At 30.0% G+C, this 25,257-nt stretch overlaps 2 protein-coding genes across 2 annotated transcripts; one reads left to right on the top strand and one right to left on the bottom strand.

Annotated features, from left to right (window-relative positions):
* The first annotated feature begins 2,693 nt into the window (after positions 1–2,693).
* LOC115723249 (probable membrane-associated kinase regulator 1) lies at positions 2,694–4,505 on the top strand. The gene has a single exon (XM_030652691.2). It carries the CDS (start codon positions 2,846–2,848, stop codon positions 4,121–4,123), a length of 1,278 nt encoding a protein of 425 aa, XP_030508551.2. The 5' UTR covers positions 2,694–2,845; the 3' UTR covers positions 4,124–4,505.
* An 8,122-nt stretch (positions 4,506–12,627) lies between these two features.
* LOC133031221 (uncharacterized) lies at positions 12,628–23,689 on the bottom strand. The gene is made up of 3 exons (XM_061104670.1): positions 23,268–23,689; positions 12,804–13,221; positions 12,628–12,714 (listed from the first exon to the last, which is right to left on the bottom strand). Exons 1-3 carry the CDS (start codon positions 23,687–23,689, stop codon positions 12,628–12,630), a joined length of 927 nt encoding a protein of 308 aa, XP_060960653.1.
* Positions 23,690–25,257: the final 1,568 nt, after the last annotated feature.

Here is a 25,257-nt window from a genome sequence, read left to right as displayed (position 1 = left end):
CGCACGCCAATTTTTAAGATCGCAGTACAAAACAATTAATGGGTACAGTATATACTAATTAAGCTCATAGTATGGTGATATATTATTGAATTATGCTGCTGTATCTATTGCTTTCCTTTTATTTAATTTTTTAAGTTACAACAATAATATAATAGGAAAACTAAATGGTGCATATAGTAAACTGACCCATCATAATAATGAATTATGTTCAACATTTATAGATCGTTTTAATTCTATAAAAAAAATTATATGACAATATATAATGTAAATATTTAAGATATATATAATTAAAAATAAGATTCAAGCAATTTAATTATTTTTTCTATGTTCTATATTGTAAAATAAATTATTTGAAATCTATTTTTATATGGTAAATTATTTTGAATTTATTTTACAATATGTCATAAATAATATATCATCCTATAAAAAAAAAAAGGAGTTTTTTTTATTTTTACACTTCAAAACAGTTTTTTTTTTAATATTTTTACGAAATTCTACATAGAAACTCCTATTGCAACTAGTGCTGCAAACTAAATTAAAAGAAAAAAAAAATCGTATAAAAACTCTTATTGCAACTAGCGTTGCAACCACTTTAGAAACTTAAAAACTGTAAATTTGAAAAAACAAAAAATAGTTAAAAAAATAATATATAAGATAATTTTCAAAACAAAATTATGATGATTTATAAATACAATAAAATGCAACAGTACCCTTATTTTTCTTCTTTTTAGATTGCACCACAGAAGCACCTATATATATAATAATGTTAATATGAGAGGGTCTTCAATAATCATAAACCAAAGCATTTAGAGGGTAATTAAGCACAACTGCTAGCTGGTGCATAAAGGTAGCGGTCCCCATATATACTATAATTAAATCACAATATATAAATATATATAATTATTATTAATATTGTTCAAAAAATTATTATTATTATTATTATAAATAAATAAATTGTAAAAAGAGGATATAATGATACATTTTGCTTTGGACAACTGTGATATGTGTCAGCAAACACTGCTCTCACTAATTACAGCAGTACTGTGTGTCATTACATATTTTGATCCCCATATGTAACTCACTGTGACAGTCTTTACAATAATTTATGTATAGTTTTTTAACTTTCTTTTGTATAATTAATTTAATAAACTTTATAGTATAGACCTTTATTATATCATGAAAAATTTGGACCATCTTTAACCAATACAAAGGAATTACAAACTCATTATGCATGATACAACCCCACCTTTCACGATTAAGGCACGTGACACCTAACCCTATTGTAAGCAATATTACATGACTACTACCACCCAACTCAATATTATAGATGGATTGATAAGCATGCATTTAATTAAGCAATGAAAATAATTAATAACCATCTCATCATCCCCCATGTGATCAGCTCTCAACACTTGGATCTACAATTTCCAAAACCAGCTAAATTATTTGACCCACAAATTAAAATTAATCAAATCAGCAACAACAACAACCTTAATTAATAATAGAAATAAGTAAAGAAACCCATCTTCATAAAAAAAAAATAAACAATAATAAAAAAGTATACGGTCATAGTTATAATATAATGATTTTAAAATCAAGTTTGATATCTTTCTCTATCTATACTACCTTTCTTATAGAAAATTGGTAAAAAGTATTATTAGTGATTAGTATTTTTTTGTGTTATATTATTATTAATGTAATTAAATATTATTATAACTTAAAAAAATAACTTTTAAAAAATATTACTAACTAATCGTGATGTATTACTTATAAAAAATATTAAACACTAGTGATATTTAATAACAACACTCCTTGTTATAATATTATTAGTATAAATATCGAATCTTGTATATTTCACTTTAATAATTTTTATAAAATATGTCAATAATCATTCACAACACGACAAGATTTCGTTGCTATTAACAGTATACCTAAGGCACTATTACAATATATATTGCAAATAGTAAGTAATTTTTATACTAATTATTAAATTAAAATAAATATACTCCAAACTTAATTATTATTTAGCAGAACAGAAACACTTACCTATGTATAATATATTTTTTTATATAATATCTTAATACATATTTTAACACTTTTTATTAAAAAAAAAAATAATATAAAATAGGATAAATAATGTCATAGTTCATAAGTATTTAAATTTTGAATTTATAAGTGATATAAATTTAATATTTATTTTTAATAGTATAAATAATAAATATTTGTAAAATTGTAATTTTTCTCTAATTTCGTCAGTAAATTATTTGATCTAAATAGAAACATGCAGTATCATTATTTTCTAATATTCTTTTAATAAATTCAAAACAGAATTTGTACTGATAAAATTAGAGAAGAATACTGTTTTACAAATACTGAATACTTATACGGTTAAAATTAAACATTAAATTTATACGGATTATAAATTTAAAACTTTAGTTACTTACATATTCTTTACCTCATAAGTTATATAAATTTAATATTGAGTGAAAATAACTAAGCTATCCCTAAAAAGGAAAATATCACTATTTTTTTTTGTTCAAAAAAGTAATATCACTAGTTACTCAGTATTGCCAAATAACTTAAGGCTGGTGGTGGCGCGTGTATCCTCATTAATGTACGGTAAACCGATCCCACCTTTGCGCGTGGAGCACTTAACTAAATTTACTCAACCATTTTTTTTTTATTAAAAAAAAAAAACTAGTACGAAAAGCCTCTCTTAAAATCTCACAAAATTTTGAATTATTATAATAATAACATACTTCTACTACTACTCACTTCTCAATAATAACACTTTCTCCTTTTGTATATCGAGAGAGAGAGATTATAATGTAGCCAAAAAAAAAAAATGGGTAGAAGAACAACACCAACAGAAGACGACGACCACCACCACCACCATAACCGGCGTCACCACCACCCAAAATCACAAACCCTACCACCATCGCCCTCACACTCATTCTCATCATCATCCTCATCGGACTTCGAGTTCACCATCTCCGTCTCCCCACGGAAATCCTCCACCGTCCACTGCCGACCCGCCGACGAGCTTTTCTACAAGGGCCAACTACTCCCTCTCCATCTCTCCCCACGACTTTCCATGGTTCGAACTCTCTTACTCGCCTCCTCATCCACCTCATCATCCTCCGATAACAGCACCACCACCGCCTCACGTGACTCCACCGGAAGCAGCGCTTCCAACGAGTCTAATTCCTCCTTCAACAGCGACCTCGTTCTCCTAGCCGCCGAGTCTTGTGACTCTTCCAGGCCTAGCTCCGTTACTGATCAGGATGAGGAGTTCAAGCGCCTGACCGCCACCACCGCCGGCACCCAAGGTTGCGGCATTAATAATTTTCTTCATAATGCCGTTCATATCAACAAGAAGAGTAGTAGTAATAGTAAGTACTTTTCTCTAGCCAGAATCTCTTCCGTTTTCAAGAAAGAGCCTAAGGCAGGTGGTGCGGCGGTGGCAGCAGCGGCGGCGGTGGATAACAACCTACCAGGGTTATCCGGGTCGTCTTCTTCGTCGGTTAAACGAATGAGCAGTTCGGCTAAAGAGGTTATAAGAAAGTATATGAAGAAAGTTAAGCCGTTGTACGAGAAACTATCGCAAAAGCAAGGGGTCGCCGCGGCGGAGGAGAATAATGAACATTTTCAACCGCGGCAACAAAAGCTCGGTCGTGTAATGACCGCTCCAGCTATCAAAACGACGTCGTTTTCTACCTCGAAGTCAACCTCAACGACTAAATTTTCGAAACCGTTATCCTCAGCAACATCCTCCTCATCCAATACTAATAATAGTAATAGTAATAATAAAGATCAGAATGGGTTTTCTCATTCATTTTCTGGGAATTTAAGGTACCCGAGGAGGAAAAGCTGCATCTCTAGCTGCCCATCTTCGATACGGTCTTCGCCAAGCCACTCTGGTGTTCTTTGCCGGCCAGGTTTCGCCGGCACCGGCGGCGCTAGAGGCGGAAGTGGTTACAATAACGGTGATATGAATATGAATACATCGACTTCGTCATCTATGGAGGAACTTCAGAGTGCTATTCAAGGTGCCATAGCTCATTGCAAGAACTCTTTGCTGATTCAGAACAAGACTATGGCGGTCAGTAGTAATGAGATTTGAGATTAATAATATATTAATATATATGATAATTATTATTATTAATTAATAATTAACGATAAAAGTTGATTAAATCTTTTTATATATATAATTAACTGGCCGAACAAATTAAAAGAAAATGAAAATTAATTTTCGAGTGTCTTTAATTTTTGTCTTTTTCTAAGTGTTTGTTTTCAAGGATGAGTATATTGATATTTTCATCATCATGTCATTTAGAGGCCCAAAAATAGTAGTAGACAAGTTATTTTTATTAAATTTTAAAAATGGTTGCATGTGAATTATGTAACGGTATTGTTCTTTAACGCTGGATTTTGTTCAGAAAATGAGAATCGATGATCGAAGTCTGTGAATGTTTTATATTTTATAAATCTTGGAATTTGTACTCTTTTCGTCTTTTTCTTCTTCATGAAATAGATAACGTTTACATAGTAGTGACTTATTTTAATATCACCTGTCTGTCATTCTATCGACCATAAATGATGCTATATATATTAATTAAGAGAATTGAAAAAATGCTAATATAATTAATATAATTATTTTTAGAAGATATTATTAAGAAATATAATTAAGTATTGAGTTTTATATTATTTAATGTAATAATTTTTAAGAAGTATAATTAATTAATTATAAGACTAAATATGTATTAGATAACAATACTCTTAATTAAATGTTTATAATACCCATAATTACCAAAATACATGTATTACTTTAGAGTATTTTTTTTTAAATATTTTTCTCATTCACATATAATTCAATATATTTTCTTACAAAAATTACTCCAATTAATACTTCAAAAATTATCTACTATGTTTTCACATGCTATTTTTTAATTAAATTTTATAATTATATATACTTTCAAAAAAAAATTAGTTGGTGATAGTTGATAAAGTAACTTTTTTAAAAAACAAAAATAAAAATTTAAATAATATCACATGACTATTTTCTATTTTGACCAAAATACATAGTTAGCAAAGATTATACATGAGCAATCCCATTAGAGATACTAGATACTATGTGTTAATTTATAAATTAAATAAGAATTATATTAAATTGCATCAATAGTTAAATTACACATGCTAGACACTTGACCTTTAATCTCTCTCTATTGAGTATTCGAGCTCTGAATTGGCTACGTAGAATAATTATCGGAAAATTAAAATAATAAATAAATAAATAAAATTTCTAATTGGTTTGGAGGTCTCAGTCGACTCTATGTCCATGTGCAAAAGTTTAAATGAAGCTTCAGAAATCGCATTCATTGGACACGAAGCAGCCATGAATTTTCTGTCAGCGTTTTCTTAGTTTTAAATTTTAATAATATTAATTTCTTCTGTTATCGTCACTCTTTTGTCTTTTTCCTTCAATTTAATAATATTATTATATATAATCACACATAATTATTTAATTAATTTGAGCTACTCATATATTTTTTAACGTACGTATTACAATACATGATATCGGCATCCCGAAAATATAGGTAATAATAAATTGTTGGAAATTAAAAATTAACATTTTTATATTGAATATAGCAGTGGAAAATTTATCAAAAAAAAAATAATAATAATAATAAACTGTTGCAAAATTAAAAATCAATATTTTAGTAATGGTATGTATAGGACAAAAATATCACTGAAAGTGAATTTAAAAATATCTATAATGTAAATGTCGGTGCAAGAATTTGGTATATTTCTATGCAAGATGGCAATAATATTGACCGTATTAAATACACTTATTTTTTTCTTAATTGATTTTTTTTTTATTTTTTATTTAAGCGTTTATATATTACAATTATAGATTCCAATTCAGAACTTTTAACACACTACTAATGACTACTTGAACTACCTAGTAGTTTCCCTTAATTAAATTACAATCATGCAAAATAACACTTTTTAATATGCTTTGGAAAAAAAAACATTAAACAGCTTTTCCATTGAATAAAACATTAGTTAATTATAGTAAAAGTAAAAAAAAAAAAAAAACGGAGTGGAATCATTTCATAAACATGCAAAGAAATAATTTGATACAATGATGACAATCTTCAATAGATGATGTAATATTTATATTAAATTTGACTGAAAAATAATTAATATTTCTTTTCTGAACCAAAAAAATAACTATTATTTTATTTATCTTAAATTTTATAATTATGTTCCAGTACATACAATATGTAAATTAATTTAATAGGTGATCAACAAAAATATTTAGTTTTCATTAAAAGCATATAAAGATAAATAAATGAAAGTTATGAATTACATTAATTAGAAAAAAAACAATAAATGAATTTTGTGATATTTTTATTATGGTGTAAATTTAATTTATTCTATATTTTACATCAAATTTGATACAAATTTTAATATATATTGAAGTTAGCACACATTTTAATATTACCAATAAAATATTATTTTGCTATTATACAAAAAACTTTTATATGACATTATATATATTGATTTTTTAAATATAATTTAATTTAAATTTGCCATATTAAACTACTTGAACTAAGGGGGACTTAGGATTTCAGTACGTTGAGGAAAGGTGTACTCGTCCTTATTTTATTTTTTATATGATATAACATGTTAAAAATCGATACAAACAAATATTTTTATAGTATTAAATAAAATTTAAAATAAAAAAAATAACAATAAAAATAAAAATGAAAATACTACCTAAAATTTTTTTGGGTAGAGATTCAAAAAAATAAGCTTAAAATATTAATAAATAAAAATACTATTATTGAAATTTGAATTCTTGACCTTCAATATATATAAATGTAAAATAACTTAACAATTAGACAAAAGCTAATACTATATTAGTATAGAAATACCTTTAATTACACATATATATTGTAACTAACAAAATAGTTGTCCCCTCTCGGCTCTATATGGGTTCGCCAGTCTATACGATTTATGATACTTAACCTCACAAACTAATTTTTTGATGGTAAATAAAATCCTCCAAAACCCATTTCAGTTATGCTATTTATTATTTCGTCTAACAGAGTGCCAAGTTGGATATACTATAGTGTACTCAGGTATACATGTAGCAAATTTTAAGTGATCCACATAATATTAATTATTTAAATATTATAAAAATAATAAAAATCATTTAAATTTTTTTAAAAAAAAAACATAAAAACTGAATCAATTCTTTTTCTTCTTTCTTTTGGTTGTCTTTCTTATTTTTTTTTATTCTTTCTTCTTCTTCTTCCTTCTACCACAATTATCACCATAACTACAACACCACTACCATTCTACTGTTAAATTATAGTACTAAATTAGGTACACAGTGGAAGAGTTTTGTATTGTCTGATTATCATTGTATTAAATTACAATGGATCTCTAGATGTGTTGTATCCCGTAATCCAGATGATACAATTTGAACTCACACCAATGTCTTTCAAATCGATCCACCACACACAAAGAATAGTGTGGGCTATTAGAATAAAGTATATATGCATGTTCTTGTTGAGTTCTCAACACATGAGGAAGAACAGATGAGAGAAAAATAATTTTGTTTTTTCTCTTTCTAATTTCAAAAATTATAGTTCAGATTTCTCAAATCAAAATTCTATTTATAGTAGTTAAATCTCATTAATTAAATCATAAATAAGGCTACTTGTACACAAGATGCAAATGGACACATTTTTCACTTAGCTTTTTCTGTTGTGGATTCAAAAAATAACAACTCATGACAATAGTTTTTTATAAAATTAAGGGAAGCATATGGGGTCAGAGAAGAACAGTGATTGATCTCAGACATGAGAGCATAATTAAGGCAGCTGCTCATGTATTTCTACAAATAACTCACGACTACTGTGTATACCACCTATTAAGCAACCTTCAAGAAAAATACAAGCAAACTCGATAAAAATTCTTTCCAGCAGCAAAAGCATACATAAAGAGGAAATTTGGATACCATGTGAGCGAGCTTGAAAGCTTGTACAAGCGTGTTAAACCCTACTTACAACAAGTTGGATACCACAAATGATCAAGGTACCACAGCAAACACGACAGGTTTACAACAAAAAAACATAAACAAAAAAAAGTTAACAGAATGGGAAAAAATAAGAATAAAACAGTTAAGAAACTACAAATTACATGCTTTAAAGGTAAATCAAATATCTTATCTTTAAAATCTTAAAAGTTGGATTTTGGGTCCAAATATCATTGGTCCAATTGAGAATTCTCAGAATACTAGATGCAACTGTTGGAAATTATTTTACCAGGATCTTAGATCTACTCACAAGTATGTTGATTAACACCCTAAATATGAACTTCTAAAACGATTATAAATAAACACATATAAAGTATGAGAAACCTTACATTGGGTGCAGCGGAATAATATGTCTCCTTCCACTCAGATCTCTAACCCTTGTATCCTTTCTGTCGCAGAGTATTATCAAGATCTGAGCCCGAATGTCCTTCTTGTTGAATGTCTTTCTTCACGATCTTCCTCACTATGATTGAGGTACTACTTGCTGTGTGTGGGCACTACTCTATCACTAAGAGGGTTCGAAATTTTCAATGAAGAAGAAGAGAGGAAGGTGGCGGCTAGGTTAGAGTGAAAGGCTTAGGTTTTTCTCTGAAGAAAACAAGATGCAAAATTTACTTTTTCCTGAAGCCATCACTATCTATTTATAGCATGCCACATAGGGTTAGGTTTGAATTATTTGGCATTAAAATAATGAAAATATTAAATGATAAAGCCTACAAAGGTGGCCGGCCATGGCTAGTGGATTTGGGCCTCACTTTTGCAATTTTGCTGTTTTATCATTTCTGTATCTCATTTTCTCAAAAACGCCAATTTTCAAATTCAACCATTTAAATGTCAATTTCAACTATTTAATAACTATAAATAATTATTAAATAATATTGTAATTTATCATATTTATTAATTATACCATACAAAGTATCTTAATTAACAAATATGCCCCTAAAAACTCTTTCTTTACAATTTCGCCCTTGCTTAGTGAAAAATTCACAAATAGACATAGTCTAATTTGAGAATTATAATTGATTAATCAAAACCAATTAAATGAGTTTTACAAGTAGTATTGTCTCAACTAGTGGGGGGACCATGGGTCTATATATCCGAGCTTCTAATAAGCAGATTAAGAATTTACATCCTAAATTCACTGACTTATTAATTCTTCGTTGAATCCACACATAGAACTTAGAATTACACTCTCAGTATATAGAACGCTTTATATGTTCCACCATATAGACACGTCATTAGTTATCCATTGTTATAATCCTAATTTGATCAATGATCCTCTATATAGATGATCTACACTGTAAAGAGATTAGATTACCGTAACACCCTACAATGTATTTTATCCTTAAAACACTTAATCCCGTATAAATGATATTTCAGCTAAGTGAAATGAGTACTCCACCATATTTTCGTTTGGTCAAGCTCGAAGGAAATCATCCTTTACTTTTTATTTGCCTGATAGAAGCTATAGATTCTATATTTATGTTAGCGCTCCCACTCAATTGCACTACCGTGTTCCCAAAATGTACGTATCACCCTGACCCAAAAGTAGGCTTAACTAACAAATCAAAGAACACGAATAACACTCTTGAGATTGAACCTAATCAAATCAGGATTAAGATCATTTGATCTAGGATCAACTAGGCGATATTGACTTGAATAGATATTACGGTAAGTTTAATAAATCTATGTCAAAGTTCAATATCGGTCCGTTCCGATGCATACTCCATGGACCCAACCCAAGCTTTACTTTAACCAATGCTCTTGAAAGAACATAGCATTTCTTCAAATGCAAGTAAACTCTGTTGTAGATTGTCATATCAGTAAAACCCCAGTGTTCTGATAAATCTAGGAATCTTTATTCACATAGTCATGTTTACTTTCCACTGTGTTGACAACACAATAAAAGGATCAAGTATGTGAAAAGGGTTTGGATGAATTTATAAATCAAATAGACAAGCAATTGATAAGATGAACCAAAATATACAAATGAATGAAAAATACTTCTGTTTCTTTATTGATATTGAATAAAATGGATTACATTGAAATGAAGTTTTATTTAGGGCATAAAACCCAACAGCAACTCGTTTACAAAAATAATTAAACATCTCGGGACAACACTCATAAAACTAGAGAATAAACCCACGGAGACCCCAAAGCTCTGTACCAACCATCATAAGACTCACCTCTATTTTTCTCCTTCTGGTTTTTCATCTTGATACCATGATCAATTTTACCCTTGAATGAATCTATTGTTAACTCGAATGACTCCCTACCCCATAAATAATCATCACACCGACCATTATCAATAATATTTAATTCTAACCTATGAACTTCATTCTCAGGAGTGTTAAAAGAAAACAATGAATGAAATACAGAACAATCAACTTTAAACCAATAGATTCGTCATTGCCCCACCTAGCACCCAAAAATGCATCTTGAATAGAATTATGGTCAATGATTTTAGTTCTAGGAAAGCATATATCGACCAACTGATTTAATTCTTGGCTAAATAATATTTTATTAATTACAATCACCAAAATATTCCAAATCAGATATCAAATAGAACTCATCTGCACTAAACCGAATACAACGGCCAAAAGAGGTATTGTTTCTCTTTTCATGTAGTTTAGATTTAATCTACATATATTATGTTGAGATCATTAAGATTATGGTTCATACTGAATTAATTAAATTAATTTTTAATAAAACCTACTTATGTTTTTTTAACTTTAATATGCACTATAAACACTAAAAATTATCCCTACGGTATAGTTCGGCTAACCGATTCTACCCTAAGGTCGTAACCCCAAAACGATGTCAAGTAATATATAGTCTTAATACTTAGAGCAAGTATTGCACTATCCATGTTCATATGTAGTTAGGGGATGATATATATCAAGACCATAAGAGTATGGGAGGTGAAGAGTTATTCCCTTGAGTTAGATATTTTGTACATGAACGTATATCTTATATCTTGATATAGTGTAAAAAGATATATTTCTGTTGATATTTTTTTTGTAATTAAATAGTTAAATTAAGTATAAAAACTCAAAAAAAAAAGAAATTTATTATTAGTGGTTAGATCATAGTTTAATATTTTTAAAATTGATGTTTATAATTTTTTTTTAGTAACTATCTAGAGTATTACTTATTAATAAGTGTATCTCTAGATATGCTAAATTGTGGTATATATGTACTAGTCAATGTCATGCATGCATGTTATAAATTTTGGGTAGATAGATAGCTAGCAAAACTTTTTATATTATTAAAGAAGATGATTACATTACTTGTACTATCATAAAATATATTCGTTACACTCCTTTTTAATAAATAAATAAAAAGTTTTCTACACTTTCTAAATAAAAACAGCTACAAATAATTGTACCTGTAAGAAAGGTGCTCTTCTTTCCAGTAATTTAAATTTTTTTGAAAAAAAAAAAGAAAAGTACAAACCTTTTGGTTGACCACTGGTCAAATCCCATTAAGGCGGAAAGTGAAAGTACGCGCATTAGATGCGGGTACTGAATATGAATCTGTGTAAGTGTAAGTCTATTATTGATGAGGACATTGTACGGTGGTGAAAGTTGATGATTGGTGATGAGTTAATCAGCACCATACACCTGTCACTCAATTGGTGGTTAGTCCTTTCACCGCCTTCCTCCACAGATTTTTTCCGAATCTAAACCTGTCCTCAACCTCACGCCCCACTAAACACCAGGTGGGGATACACACATAAAAATAGACACTAATAGAAAGATACTACTGATATCTTTTAGCAATTTTTTTAATTTATTTTATATTTTTTTTTCTAAAATTCTTTTTAGCTAACCCTATTGAGCATATTATTACGAAGCACCAAATTATTTAGTACCGCTATAAGATAATATTTTATAAATGTTTATATATTTATTAAAATTATTATTAAGTAAATAAGTAAGACTTGATATTGAATTACATTAATAAGGATATTACAAATTATAAGAGCGTTAGGCACCAATATCATTTAACATTTCTCTTCTTTTTAATGTTAATTTCTTAGTAATTACAAGAAATATATATTTTTTTTTTTTTGGAAAATCAGCAGTGTTTTTCATTACTCCAAATGACTTTCTTTACAACCTATTCAGCACTTTTTTTATAAAACAAGGTCTGATTTTTTCCTTCTAATTATGTACATTTGTTACAATTCATTAAACCATGTTGTATCCCCTATTGAAACCTTCCTAGGCCATACACTTTGTATTCTAGTTTTACAAATATTTTTAATCATCTATACAATAGTCTTTGGGTCTTCTTTTGTTTGCAGCCACAGTCTATTGTTCCTTGCTCTCCAAATATGGTATAATAATGCTGCACAGGCAGCAGTAAGTACCTATCTTCGGAAAGCAGATGTGGATCTCTTCTCTATAACTCGCACTAGATCGTTTAAGTTAGTTGCTAGAGTCTTCCATCCCAACCAACTCTTGACCTGGTTTAGACATTCAATAGAGAAAGGGCAGTGAAAAAACAAATGCTCACAAGTTTCTGCACTCCCCGAGTGGAGCAAACATGAGGGATCTGTTGCAATTTGAAATCTGAGAAAACGGTCTCTGGTTTTCAATCTATTTTGAATAGCAAGCCAGAATACAAAACTGTGTTTAGGAGTATTTAGCCGATTCCAAACTTCCTTACTCCAATTGACCCTAGTTACCGTGGGACACAGCCACTTGTAGCCATCTGCTACTTTATATTTTGTAGTGAATGTGATAGGATCAACTAAGTTCAGCAACGTACCTTTTAGAGCTACAATCTTCCTCCAATACCAGCTGCCTGTTTGAGGTATCTCATAGCTCCACCAATCCTTGCCTTTAATGTATACACTATGTATCCATTTCACCCACAAGTTGTCTTCTTTGGTTGCAATTGCCCAAACATACTTGAACACTGCCGCTTTGTTCCAATCAGCAACTTTTTTAAAACCAATACCTGCAGCTATTTTGGATTGACAAACATTTTCCCAAGCGATTTGCCTGGCTCCTATCATCATATGTTGTCCTTTCCATAGAAAAGCTTTGCAAATGCTTTCTATCTCTTTAATGACCTTCTTTGGAAGAAGCATGACCTGGCTCCTGTTGGAATTTATTTTACCAGGATCTTAGATCTACTCACAAGTATGTTTATTAACATCCTAAATATGAACTTTCTAAAACGATGAAATTAAACACATATAAAGTTTAAGAAACCTTACATTGGGTGCAGCGGAATATAATGACTCCTTCCGTTCAGATATCTAGCCCTTGATTCCTTTCTGTAGCAGAGCATTATCAATATCTGAACCTGGATCTCTTTCTCTGAATCTTTGATGCTGAATCTCCTTTCGTCGATGATCTTTCTTCACGATCTTCCTCACTATGATTGAGGTATCACTTGATGTGTGTGGGCACTACTCTAATCACTAAGAGAGGTTCGAAATATTGAGGAAGAAAAGAGAGAGAGAGTGGCGGCTAGAGAAGAGAGTGGAGGCTCAGGTTTTTCTGATTCAGAAAGTGTGTAATTTTCCTGAAGCCTTCACTATCTATTTATAGCATTCCACTAGGGTTTGATTTGAATTATATGGCATTAAAATAATGAAAAAATCAATTTAAAAAAGCTACAAAGGTGGCCGGCCATTCACTTAATGGATTGGGCCTTGGGCTTTGCAATTTTGCAATTTTAACACCTTTTGTATCTGATTTTCTCAAAAATGCCAATTTCCTAATTCAATCATTTAAATGCCAATTCTAACTATTTAATAACTATAAATAATTATTAAATAATATTGTCATTTATCATATTTATTAATTGAACCATACAAAGTATCATAATTAACAAATATGCCCCTATAAACTCTTTCTTTACAATTTCGCCCTTACTTAGTGAAAATTTCACAAATAGACATAGTCTAATTCGTGAATTATAATTGATTAATCAAAACCAATTACATGAGTCTTACAAGCAATATTATCTCAACTAGTGGGGGGACCATGGGTCTATATAACCGAGCTTCCAATAAGTAGATCAAGAATTTAGCACTAAAATTCACTAACTTATTAATTCTTCGTTGAATCCACGCATAGAACTTAGAATTGCACTCTCAGTTATATAGAATGCTCTATATGTTCCACCATATAGACACATCATTAGTTATCCATTGTTATAATCCTAATGTGATCAATGATCCTCTATATGAATGATCTACACCGTAAAGGGATTAAATTACCGTTACACCCTACAATGTATTTATTCCTTAAAACACTTGACCCCGTATAAATGATATTTCACTAATGTGAAATGAGTACTCCACCATTTATGTTCGTTTGGTCAAGCTCGAAGGAGATCATCCTTTGCTTACTATTCGCCGTATAGAAGCTATAGATTCCATGTTTATGATAGCGCTCCCACTCAATTGCACTACCGTGTTCCCAAAATGTACGTATCACCCTGACCTAAAAGTAGGCTTAACTAACAAATCAAAGAACACGAATAGCCTTTCAAGATTGAGCCTAATCATATCAGGATTAAGATCATTTGATCTAGGATCAACTTAGGCGATATTGACTTGAATAGATATTACGGTAGGTTTAATAAATCTAAGTCAAAGTTCAATATCGGTCCCTTCCGATGCATACTCCATGCATCCAACCTGAGCTTTACTTTAACCAATGTTCTGGAAAGAACATAGTATTTCTCCAAATACAAGTAAACTCTTGTTGTAGATTATCATATCGCAAAACCCTGTGTCTGATAAATCTAGGAAACTTTATTCACATAGTCATGTTTACTTTCCAATGTGTTGACGACACAATAAACAGGATCAAGTATGTGAAAAGGGTTTCAGATGAATTTATACATTATGTACATATAATCATGAAATAAATCATGTGAACCATGCAACATTAAATGTTATTTCTGATCTATATTAATAAACAAATCTGATTATATTGAAATGAGTTTTATTTAGGGCATAAAACCCAACAAACTCCCACTTGCACTAATATAAAACAAAAAGTGCGTTTCAAATAATCTCAACACCTTGATATGCAAATCAAGTGTAGTAGTAGTAAACTCCTCGTAATAGGATCTGAAAGGTTGAATTAACCACAACCTTTTCTCCACCATTACTCTTCCTTTAATCACAAAATCATTGATAATGTGAAATTCCTCTCTATATGTCTACTCTCTTGGGATACTGGATTCTATACCTTTGGCAACTACTTTTGGTTAATCAGGGAATTAACACTAGTAGTTTAAGGCAATTTGGAATGGTGCCAAAGATGTATAGAACTTTCCTTAGACTGAATAAGTAACTTTCCTGCAACTTTAACATTCAGTCTCTCTCTGGTAGACTTAGAGAATTCAGATAGGTTTTTACACTTCTCCAAAATCACTATTCCACCCCCAGAGTAATCACCATCTTATCAGAAATATTTACTAGCACATAGGCAAATTTCGAAATCTGATATGGTGTAGTCTAAGAGTTTTAAACACACCCTTATAGACTAACATATAGTTCCTCTTCTTTATCTTAAGATTTACTTGATTGTCTTCCAATGTTCTTCTCCTGGATTAATCTGATACCTACTCATTACTCCCACTCAACAGCAGGTGTCTGGTCTAAGGCATACAAAAGCATATCTAAGACCTCTCACTGTTGATATAAGAAATTCTTTCATGGCTTTATCTTTTCTGGAATAGTTAAGACTTTTCCTTAGATAAAATCTATGCCTAAGAAGTTGTGAAGCTTCTATAGATTGCCATTAGAAAGAAAATGCTTCAGCATCTTACTAAAGTAAGTTGCTTGCATTAGAGTAAGTAATTACCAGGTATACCACAAGCCATAGATTTAGATAAACTCAAACATATAATACTAGGAACAGGAAGTTTGTTAAGTCTATTGAATGGACTTATAAACAAAAATTTCCTTTTATGTCCTTGTAATAGAAAACTTTAGGTTACTCCATGTGAATGGATTAAACCATAGTTCTATTGGCTTTCTTCTTAGTTTCTTATCTTGACAATCCATTACTTGTTTAAACTCACAATGGATTTTAATCACTTGTGTCTCCCAAGTCATAAGAAGGTGAGTTCCTAGAAACTCTCCCACTACGACAAGGTACTGTGAATTATGTCGAAGAAAACTAAATGGTATTGATATCTTCGGTTGTGACAAGACAACAGAGGCAGTGGGATCATCATATGTCATATAAGATGATAGAACACTTTTGGAATCAAGAATTAAGTATCTCCTTTATTTGCTACTTGTTTTTCGGACTTAGTCATTTTCTTAGAAAAGTAGTATTTGTTTGAACAAACACTTTCTTATCTATTGACAATGGGATGGTCCACCCCTAATCACTTAGAATAGCTAAGAAACCATGGTTAACAGTTCTAGCTTTTCTTAAGATTTTGATTAGGTCATCCATGAATCTAGTAATGATTTATATTAAGTATACAACCATTACATCATTCTGAAATTGTATTACCATAGAAGGATTTAGGCAACGACTAGTAACTAATCATCAACATGCAACTCGAAATTTCTGGGGAGGTAAGTTTGGATATAATTCAAAAATCAATTTAATGATCTTTGAACTGCATATCTATTCACTATTTCTCCACCCCTATCGCCCGCAAGATCTTTAACCACTTACCTTAATGGTGTTTAACCATTGCTAGAAATTAATGAAATTTTTCAAACATTTCAAATTTCTTTGCATAAGGTATAATCTAGAGTTATCGTTTTAAGAATACAACGAAAAACTCATATCCACCCCTGAATGTACATTCATCTGCGAATGAGATGAACTACTTTCAGTGGATATAGGCATATTAACTCTTTGCAGAGATTGATCTTGTCAAATCCACTATGAACAAGATACAAATGCCATAGATTAAGAAAATGTGGTAGTGTTTATGATGACATAGGTTAGTTACATCAAAGAGTTCTTAGAATACTTCAAGTGGATCCTGGTCACAGAATACCTAACTCACATTCCATACAGTTTTAATCCATTAATAAAAGATGGATATTAAACACTTGAGAAAGTGTAACTGTATTGTATTCTGGAATTAGAAATTTAAGAAAATTTCTATTTGGAATTTAAAATTAAAGTCAAAGACTTAAATTCAACCAAATTTAATGAGTAATTCTTTCTTGGACCACCACTACTAATACAAACTCTAAGTAGATTTGCCCATACAAGTAGGAGATTTCTAAGATTGAGGATTTATATCAATTGGGAATAGAATTTCGGGATTATAATCATAAGCGTCATTTAATTTCTTAAGAGAAAATATAGAATGACATGAAATGATTTATAGACCATTCATCCAATGATATATTTGAAGGCTAATTCGAAATGAATAAGCTAAGAGGAATTAGGATAATTTCGTTTAAAATAAGAATCCAACGATGCTTCGATTAGCGAAAGTCAAAGTAATCTTATTTATATAATCTTCTTGTTTCATATCGTAAAAATACTAGTCTAAGGTGTCATCAATTGATGAACAGCTAGATGTCGCATATACAATATTTATCTTTCGAGATCTAACACTATTATGTATGTCTAATGGTGAAAATCCACTAGGGATTTATCTCATTAGATAAACAAGCCAAGTTAGACCAACAATGAAGATTCGAAATTAAACTACAACTTAATAACAGAAAATAACATGGTTCAATATAAATTCATACACAATTCAGAAATTATAAACATATAGTAAGTAGGAATGACAAGTGAAAATACTAAAACTTACAATCCTAAATAATTTCCAAGGTTTTCAACAAACTGATATCAGTGTCCCGTTTAGGCGAGAGTCAAAGCTACCATTCATTGAATAGAGTTGTCAGCTCGTCTAAAATGTTAAACATTCTAGCAACCTTTTATTCGATCAAGATTGGAATTCAGCGTTGTCCCGTTTAGGCGAGAGTCAAGGCAATTCTATCTTATGAGCTTCCACCATTGTTTCATAATTTGCAAGTCAAGTATGGTCGCCACCATTAGGGTGATCCATACCATACAAAACACTTACAAACTACTTATCATGCGAGGTTAAACGGTGCGAAATTGCTAATGAACGTTCCTCCATTAGGGAGGATTACTCACTAAAACAAACGCGGTGTAAAACCCACAATGGAGATCGAATGTCTCTATAATAAAGCTCATTATTTGAAAAGAGTTGTATTTTCTTTTATTCTCTTTATTTATTCTATTTATTTTAAATATATATTTATTTAATTAAAATTTCCAATTTAGAATGAAAAATTCTAAATATAAATTTTAATTTAATATTTATAAATTTTACTTAGATGGATATGAAAATAATATGAATTATTTCCATCTTAGTAATAATTTCCAATAAATATTTAGAAAAAATATTTAAGTTGTTACAAAATTAATTTAAATTAATTTACAACTCAAATTTAATTTTCTATAAATATATATTGCATTTCGAAAAATTAAAGTATATAAGAATACAATTTTCGAAAAATGCATATTAAAATAAAAAATAAATCCTGGAAAAATTATTCTAATTTAATGTTGGCCCAAAATTAATTAATAAAATTAATTTACAACAAAAAATATAATTTTCCTATTTAATTAAATATATAAGAAAAATTTAAATATTTAAGTATGATGATGAAAATCAACTTAAATATTAATTTTCTATTTAATTAAATACACTAGAAAAATACTTCAAGCAAAAATATCATCTATCTAGATTTTCCTTTGACTAATTAATTCAATTTCTAATAATATACTTTAATTCAATTTATTTTAAATTAATCAATAAATGAAAAAATCATTGATTTAAGTTGGTCCAAAATTAATTAAAATAAATAATTAATTTACAACTTAATCTATTTTTCAAGATAAAATTCGAAATTCTAGCATTTAAGAAATGCAATTTCGAAAAAAATTGATTAATAAAATAAAGAAAAAATATATTTTGAAAATTATTTAAATTTAGTTGAAAAATTAAATTTCAACTAAAAATAATTTTCTATTTAATTAAATGTCATGAAAAAGAAATATTTAAGTATGATGATAAAAATCAACTTAGATATTTAATTTTCAAATTAATTAAATGTATGAAATTCAAGAAATAAATAATTAAGTGTAGAGAAGACTTAATTATTAATCTCTAGTTTAATACTAGGAAAAATATACTTAAAGTAAATTGTACCAAAATTAATTAATAAATAATTAATTTCACAATGTATAATATTTCCTATTTAATATTAGAAATAATAAGTAGTCTAGAAATAACTATCTAGAAAATATCTTATTTGACTAAGTATCTTTTCCACAAAATTTGAAAAAATATCTAATTTAAGTTGACTAGAAAAAAATCTAGAACTTAAATATTTTTCAAATTTAAATTTAATTAAATATCAAAAATTAAGTTGTAACCACTTAATTTGAAAATATTCCATTTTAAGTTAATATTCGAAAAGATATTAACTTAAAAAATATCTAAAGAATCTTAATAACCAATGCCTAAAATTCCTCAACTTAATTTTGAAATTTTGAATTCAAAAGATATTCAGATTTAAGTTGGTTAGTTGAAGATAACTAAATATCAACTTAAATAGGAATATTTAATGAAAAATTTAAATTAAGTTCCAGAAAGAATCTAGATGGTTATAATTCTATATTTAATTAAATACAAGAAAATACACACAGTTTAGCTTAGAATAAAAAAAATTCTTTAAACTATGTTTTTCTTAAATTAATTTCAAAATAAATGAAATTAATTATGTTGCTAATCAATTTTTATTAGGTTAAACTAGTGTAATTAACCTAGTACAGTCATTCAAATCAGGCAAATGGGCCTTCACCATTGGGGTGGTTTGTGTGAGGGGGTGCTGGGTTCAGTATGTCGTACCCACTTCTATGGCTCCCAACTCTCACACAAGGCCCAAAAGAGAGGAATTTAACCTTAATAAGAACAACTGTTATTAATTGAATAAGCCCAATAACTAAATGGGCCTAAATAAATTCTATCAAGAACTATGATAATTTATTTTAGCAACAACAACCTATATGTATCTATAATCAAATTAAACACATAGGCTCACACAGGCACACTTTGGATGGGTCCTATCATGTTGCTAGGTCATACACAGATGAAAGAAGATTGTAAATATACCAGTCACAAATTATTATCTTGACCAAGGGAGCCATCAGATCATTAGATCTGGCAAAAAGTAACCATGGCTATTTGCAATCAAGTAATAATAGGTTTTGAAAACTTACAAACAAGCTAAAACACATACTCCTGCAACAGGGTTAATTTGGATAGTTGGAAGTAGGATTTATTTAATTTTAAATAAATAATTTCGAATAAATAAATAATTAAATTAAAAAAAAAATTTAATATTCGAAAAATAATTTAAAAAAAAATTAATTTCGGAATTTAAAATTAAATTTCGAAAATAAAAAAAATTAAAATTAAACCTACTTTTTATCTTATATCTATTTAAAATTACATGATTATAAATATCTATTTTAAATTTAAATAAGGTCAAAATATCTTAAAAAGATTTAAAAAAAAATCTTAAAAGATAAGATATTTTAAAATATCTTAAAAGATTTTATAAATATCTTAAAAGATATTATAAATATCTAAAAAATATCTGACCTTAAATTTAAAAAAAATATAATCAAATTTAAAAATAAGATAGATTTTTAAGCAAAAAAATAAATACTAATTCTATTCAAATTCAAATTACACTAATATCTTGAATTAAATTAAAAAAAATTTAAATTAATTCAAAATGATAATTAGAATTGAATTAGGAATAGTAATAGTATATATACAAAACCATACAAAAAATTGGAAGTTAATTCCATGAAAAAGTATGAAAAATTGAAGAAAAAGGAAAAAATCCGAAACTGTACGGACAGTTCTCATGATCGTTGTGAAACTATCAAAGACAAATTTCCGATTTTGTTAAATCTTCAAAAAATCATAACTAATTCAAATAAAATCCAAATTGAGTTCTGTAAAAGGCTAACTTGCTTAATTTTTTCCATACTATCCAATAAAAATAATTCCAGAACCGAAATAACAATTATTTTTCACGAAAATTTCACAATCATCAATCAATCATCAAATAACACTCAATACAACATGATACCATCCAAAGAACATACAAACAATCGTTTTAAAGTCCAAATTACATGTAAGTAAATCAATTACCATGGCTCTGAGGCCAGTTGTTGGAATTTATTTTACCAGGATCTTAGATCTACTCACAAGTATGTTTATTAACATCCTAAATATGAACTTTCTAAAACGATGAAATTAAACACATATAAAGTTTAAGAAACCTTACATTGGGTGCAGCGGAATATAATGACTCCTTCCGTTCAGATATCTAGCCCTTGATTCCTTTCTGTAGCAGAGCATTATCAATATCTGAACCTGGATCTCTTTCTCTGAATCTTTGATGCTGAATCTCCTTTGCTGATGATCTTTCTTCACGATCTTCCTCACTATGATTGAGGTATCACTTGATGTGTGTGGGCACTACTCTAATCACTAAGAGAGGTTCGAAATATTGAGGAAGAAAAGAGAGAGAGAGTGGCGGCTAGAGAAGAGAGTGGAGGCTCAGGTTTTTCTGATTCAGAAAGTGTGTAATTTTCCTGAAGCCTTCACTATCTATTTATAGCATTCCACTAGGGTTTGATTTGAATTATATGGCATTAAAATAATGAAAAAATCAATTTAAAAAAGCTACAAAGGTGGCCGGCCATTCACTTAATGGATTGGGCCTTGGGCTTTGCAATTTTGCAATTTTAACACCTTTTGTATCTGATTTTCTCAAAAATGCCAATTTCCTAATTCAATCATTTAAATGCCAATTCTAACTATTTAATAACTATAAATAATTATTAAATAATATTGTCATTTATCATATTTATTAATTGAACCATACAAAGTATCATAATTAACAAATATGCCCCTATAAACTCTTTCTTTACAATTTCGCCCTTACTTAGTGAAAATTTCACAAATAGACATAGTCTAATTCGTGAATTATAATTGATTAATCAAAACCAATTACATGAGTCTTACAAGCAATATTATCTCAACTAGTGGGGGGACCATGGGTCTATATAACCGAGCTTCCAATAAGTAGATCAAGAATTTAGCACTAAAATTCACTAACTTATTAATTCTTCGTTGAATCCACGCATAGAACTTAGAATTGCACTCTCAGTTATATAGAATGCTCTATATGTTCCACCATATAGACACATCATTAGTTATCCATTGTTATAATCCTAATGTGATCAATGATCCTCTATATGAATGATCTACACTGTAAAGGGATTAAATTACCGTTACACCCTACAATGTATTTATTCCTTAAAACACTTGACCCCGTATAAATGATATTTCAGCTAATGTGAAATGAGTACTCCACCATTTATGTTCGTTTGGTCAAGCTCGAAGGAGATCATCCTTTGCTTACTATTCGCCAGATAGAAGCTATAGATTCCATGTTTATGATAGCGCTCCCACTCAATTGCACTACCGTGTTCCCAAAATGTACGTATCACCCTGACCTAAAAGTAGGCTTAACTAACAAATCAAAGAACACGAATAGCCTTTCAAGATTGAGCCTAATCATATCAGGATTAAGATCATTTGATCTAGGATCAACTTAGGCGATATTGACTTGAATAGATATTACGGTAGGTTTAATAAATCTAAGTCAAAGTTCAATATCGGTCCCTTCCGATGCATACTCCATGCATCCAACCTGAGCTTTACTTTAACCAATGTTCTGGAAAGAACATAGTATTTCTCCAAATACAAGTAAACTCTTGTTGTAGATTATCATATCAGTAAAACCCTGTGTCTGATAAATCTAGGAAACTTTATTCACATAGTCATGTTTACTTTCCAATGTGTTGACGACACAATAAACAGGATCAAGTATGTGAAAAGGGTTTCAGATGAATTTATACATTATGTACATATAATCATGAAATAAATCATGTGAACCATGCAACATTAAATGTTATTTCTGATCTATATTAATAAACAAATCTGATTATATTGAAATGAGTTTTATTTAGGGCATAAAACCCAACAGCTCCAATATGTATGAATTGCTAACAAAACTGAGTTTACAAGGACAGCTCTGCCCGTAAAAGAAATATGACGAGTACTCCAAGCTCTGATTCTCTGAGTCATCTTTTCAACCAAACTGGAGCATTCTTTTGGTGATAATCTTTTAGGACTGATAGGAATTCCTAAATAGGTGAAAGGAACTCCACCTCTTTGGAAACCTGAAGCATCAAGAATTCGTTGAATCTCTGAATGAGTCATACCATGACAATAGATAGCCGATTTGGAGGGATTAAGTTGCGAACCCGATGTCTGAGAAAACAGTTTAAGACCCTGTAGCAAGTAAATGATGCTATTGAAATCACCATTGCAAAATAGTAGAACATCATTCGCAAACACGAGATGATTCAAAGTCAGCTCCTTGCATCTATGATGGAAAGTGAAATCGGTTTTCTGCCCAAGTTTCCTCATGATCCTTGTTAAATATTCCATACCCAGAACAAAGAGCAGAAGGGACATAGGATCGGCTTGTCTTAGTCCTCTTTTTGCCTCAAAGTAGTCATGTAGGGATCCATTAATCATCAATGAAAACCTGGGTCTTCGAATGCATAACATTACAAGTTGAATGTTTTTCTTTTTATTAATTAAAATTTTTTGTAACGCCCTAATGCTAAGGCACGCTACAGTGCTTTTTCAATAATTGTGCAATCTTTGCTAACCAAAGAAATTTCTCGAAAAACGTGTCAAATTAAAACTTTTGCATTAAATACTAAACTTTGTAATTTAATAAAATATTTACAAGTGCCGGGATCCCGATTTTTAAAACTTTACAAACTTTACTTTTTGAGCATACAATCCAAAATATACAGATTTACAGGTCGCACAGCGACTTTCAAAATACAACTCCCAGATGTCCCGAGACCGAACACTCCAGGTCGCGCTGCTTGACATGTATAATCTCACCCGAGCTCAGGTTCACTCCTGTTCAGCTTTCGCCTTTCCTTTACCTACACATGGAAGCAGAAACTGTGAGTCAACAGACTCAGTAAGAAATGCATATAACATATCATATAATTTCCGACCTGTAAATAGGCGCCCATACACCTATTTACAGAGCTTAACAGATGGGTATGAACGTTTAATACCAGGGTACAACCACTATACCACATACACATCGTACCTCACTGTACGAGTGTTGGTAGGGTTTATCCCGATCACTGAGTAACACTGAGTGATGTACCACACACCTTAGCATTTTCCTATGCTTGTGTTGGTATCACTGTATCGTACTCAAATCAACAACAATCACTGTACCAATTCACTCTATAACTTAATCATACAAGTGTTGGTAGTGTTTAACATAATTCAAGCATGCATATATAAACACATATACACACATTCAGATAATCACATCATACATTATACACAGTTCTTACCTGTTTTCCGAATTCAAGTGTGCTGGCCGACCTGAACGGAATTCACGTGCTAGATGGATGCCCTAATCACAACAATAGTAATACAGATGAGTGACTCGCTAAATCACTTTCCGGGACTTAAAACTTGAAACTAAAAGTTTCCCTATCGATAAACCTCATGGCAATACCCTAAATATCTCAAAATTGGCCAAAACTAGGGTTCCGGAAAATCCCCCAACAGTAAACCGGTTCCCAACCGCATCCCGTTTTCGGGTCACCAACCTGGCCGACCGGCTGGTACAGTACTCACCCGTAACCTAATCTCCGGTTCTACCGCCGGGAACCAAAAATCATCCCCCTTGATTCAATTCAATCCCAATCTTTACCAAACTCTCCAAAGTATACCTATACAATGCATACACAATGATTTCCAGCAAGAATTCTCAGAATAAACCATCACAACTCAAGTTGCCATTAATGAACAAAGCTTGAACTTTAAACCTAAAATTGCATAAAAACCATCCACACCCTTTAAAACCAGCAGCTAGGACTTAGAATCAACTCAACTAAACCCTAAAATTCAAACCTTACATACTTTAAAGCCTAACAGCCACTTACTCCCAA

Source organism: Cannabis sativa, chromosome 9, assembly GCF_029168945.1.
Source record: "Cannabis sativa cultivar Pink pepper isolate KNU-18-1 chromosome 9, ASM2916894v1, whole genome shotgun sequence".
Taxonomy (NCBI): domain Eukaryota; kingdom Viridiplantae; phylum Streptophyta; class Magnoliopsida; order Rosales; family Cannabaceae; genus Cannabis; species Cannabis sativa.
The sequence above is the reverse complement of the archived record's forward strand: the minus strand, read 5'-3'. Positions and strand labels throughout refer to the sequence as shown.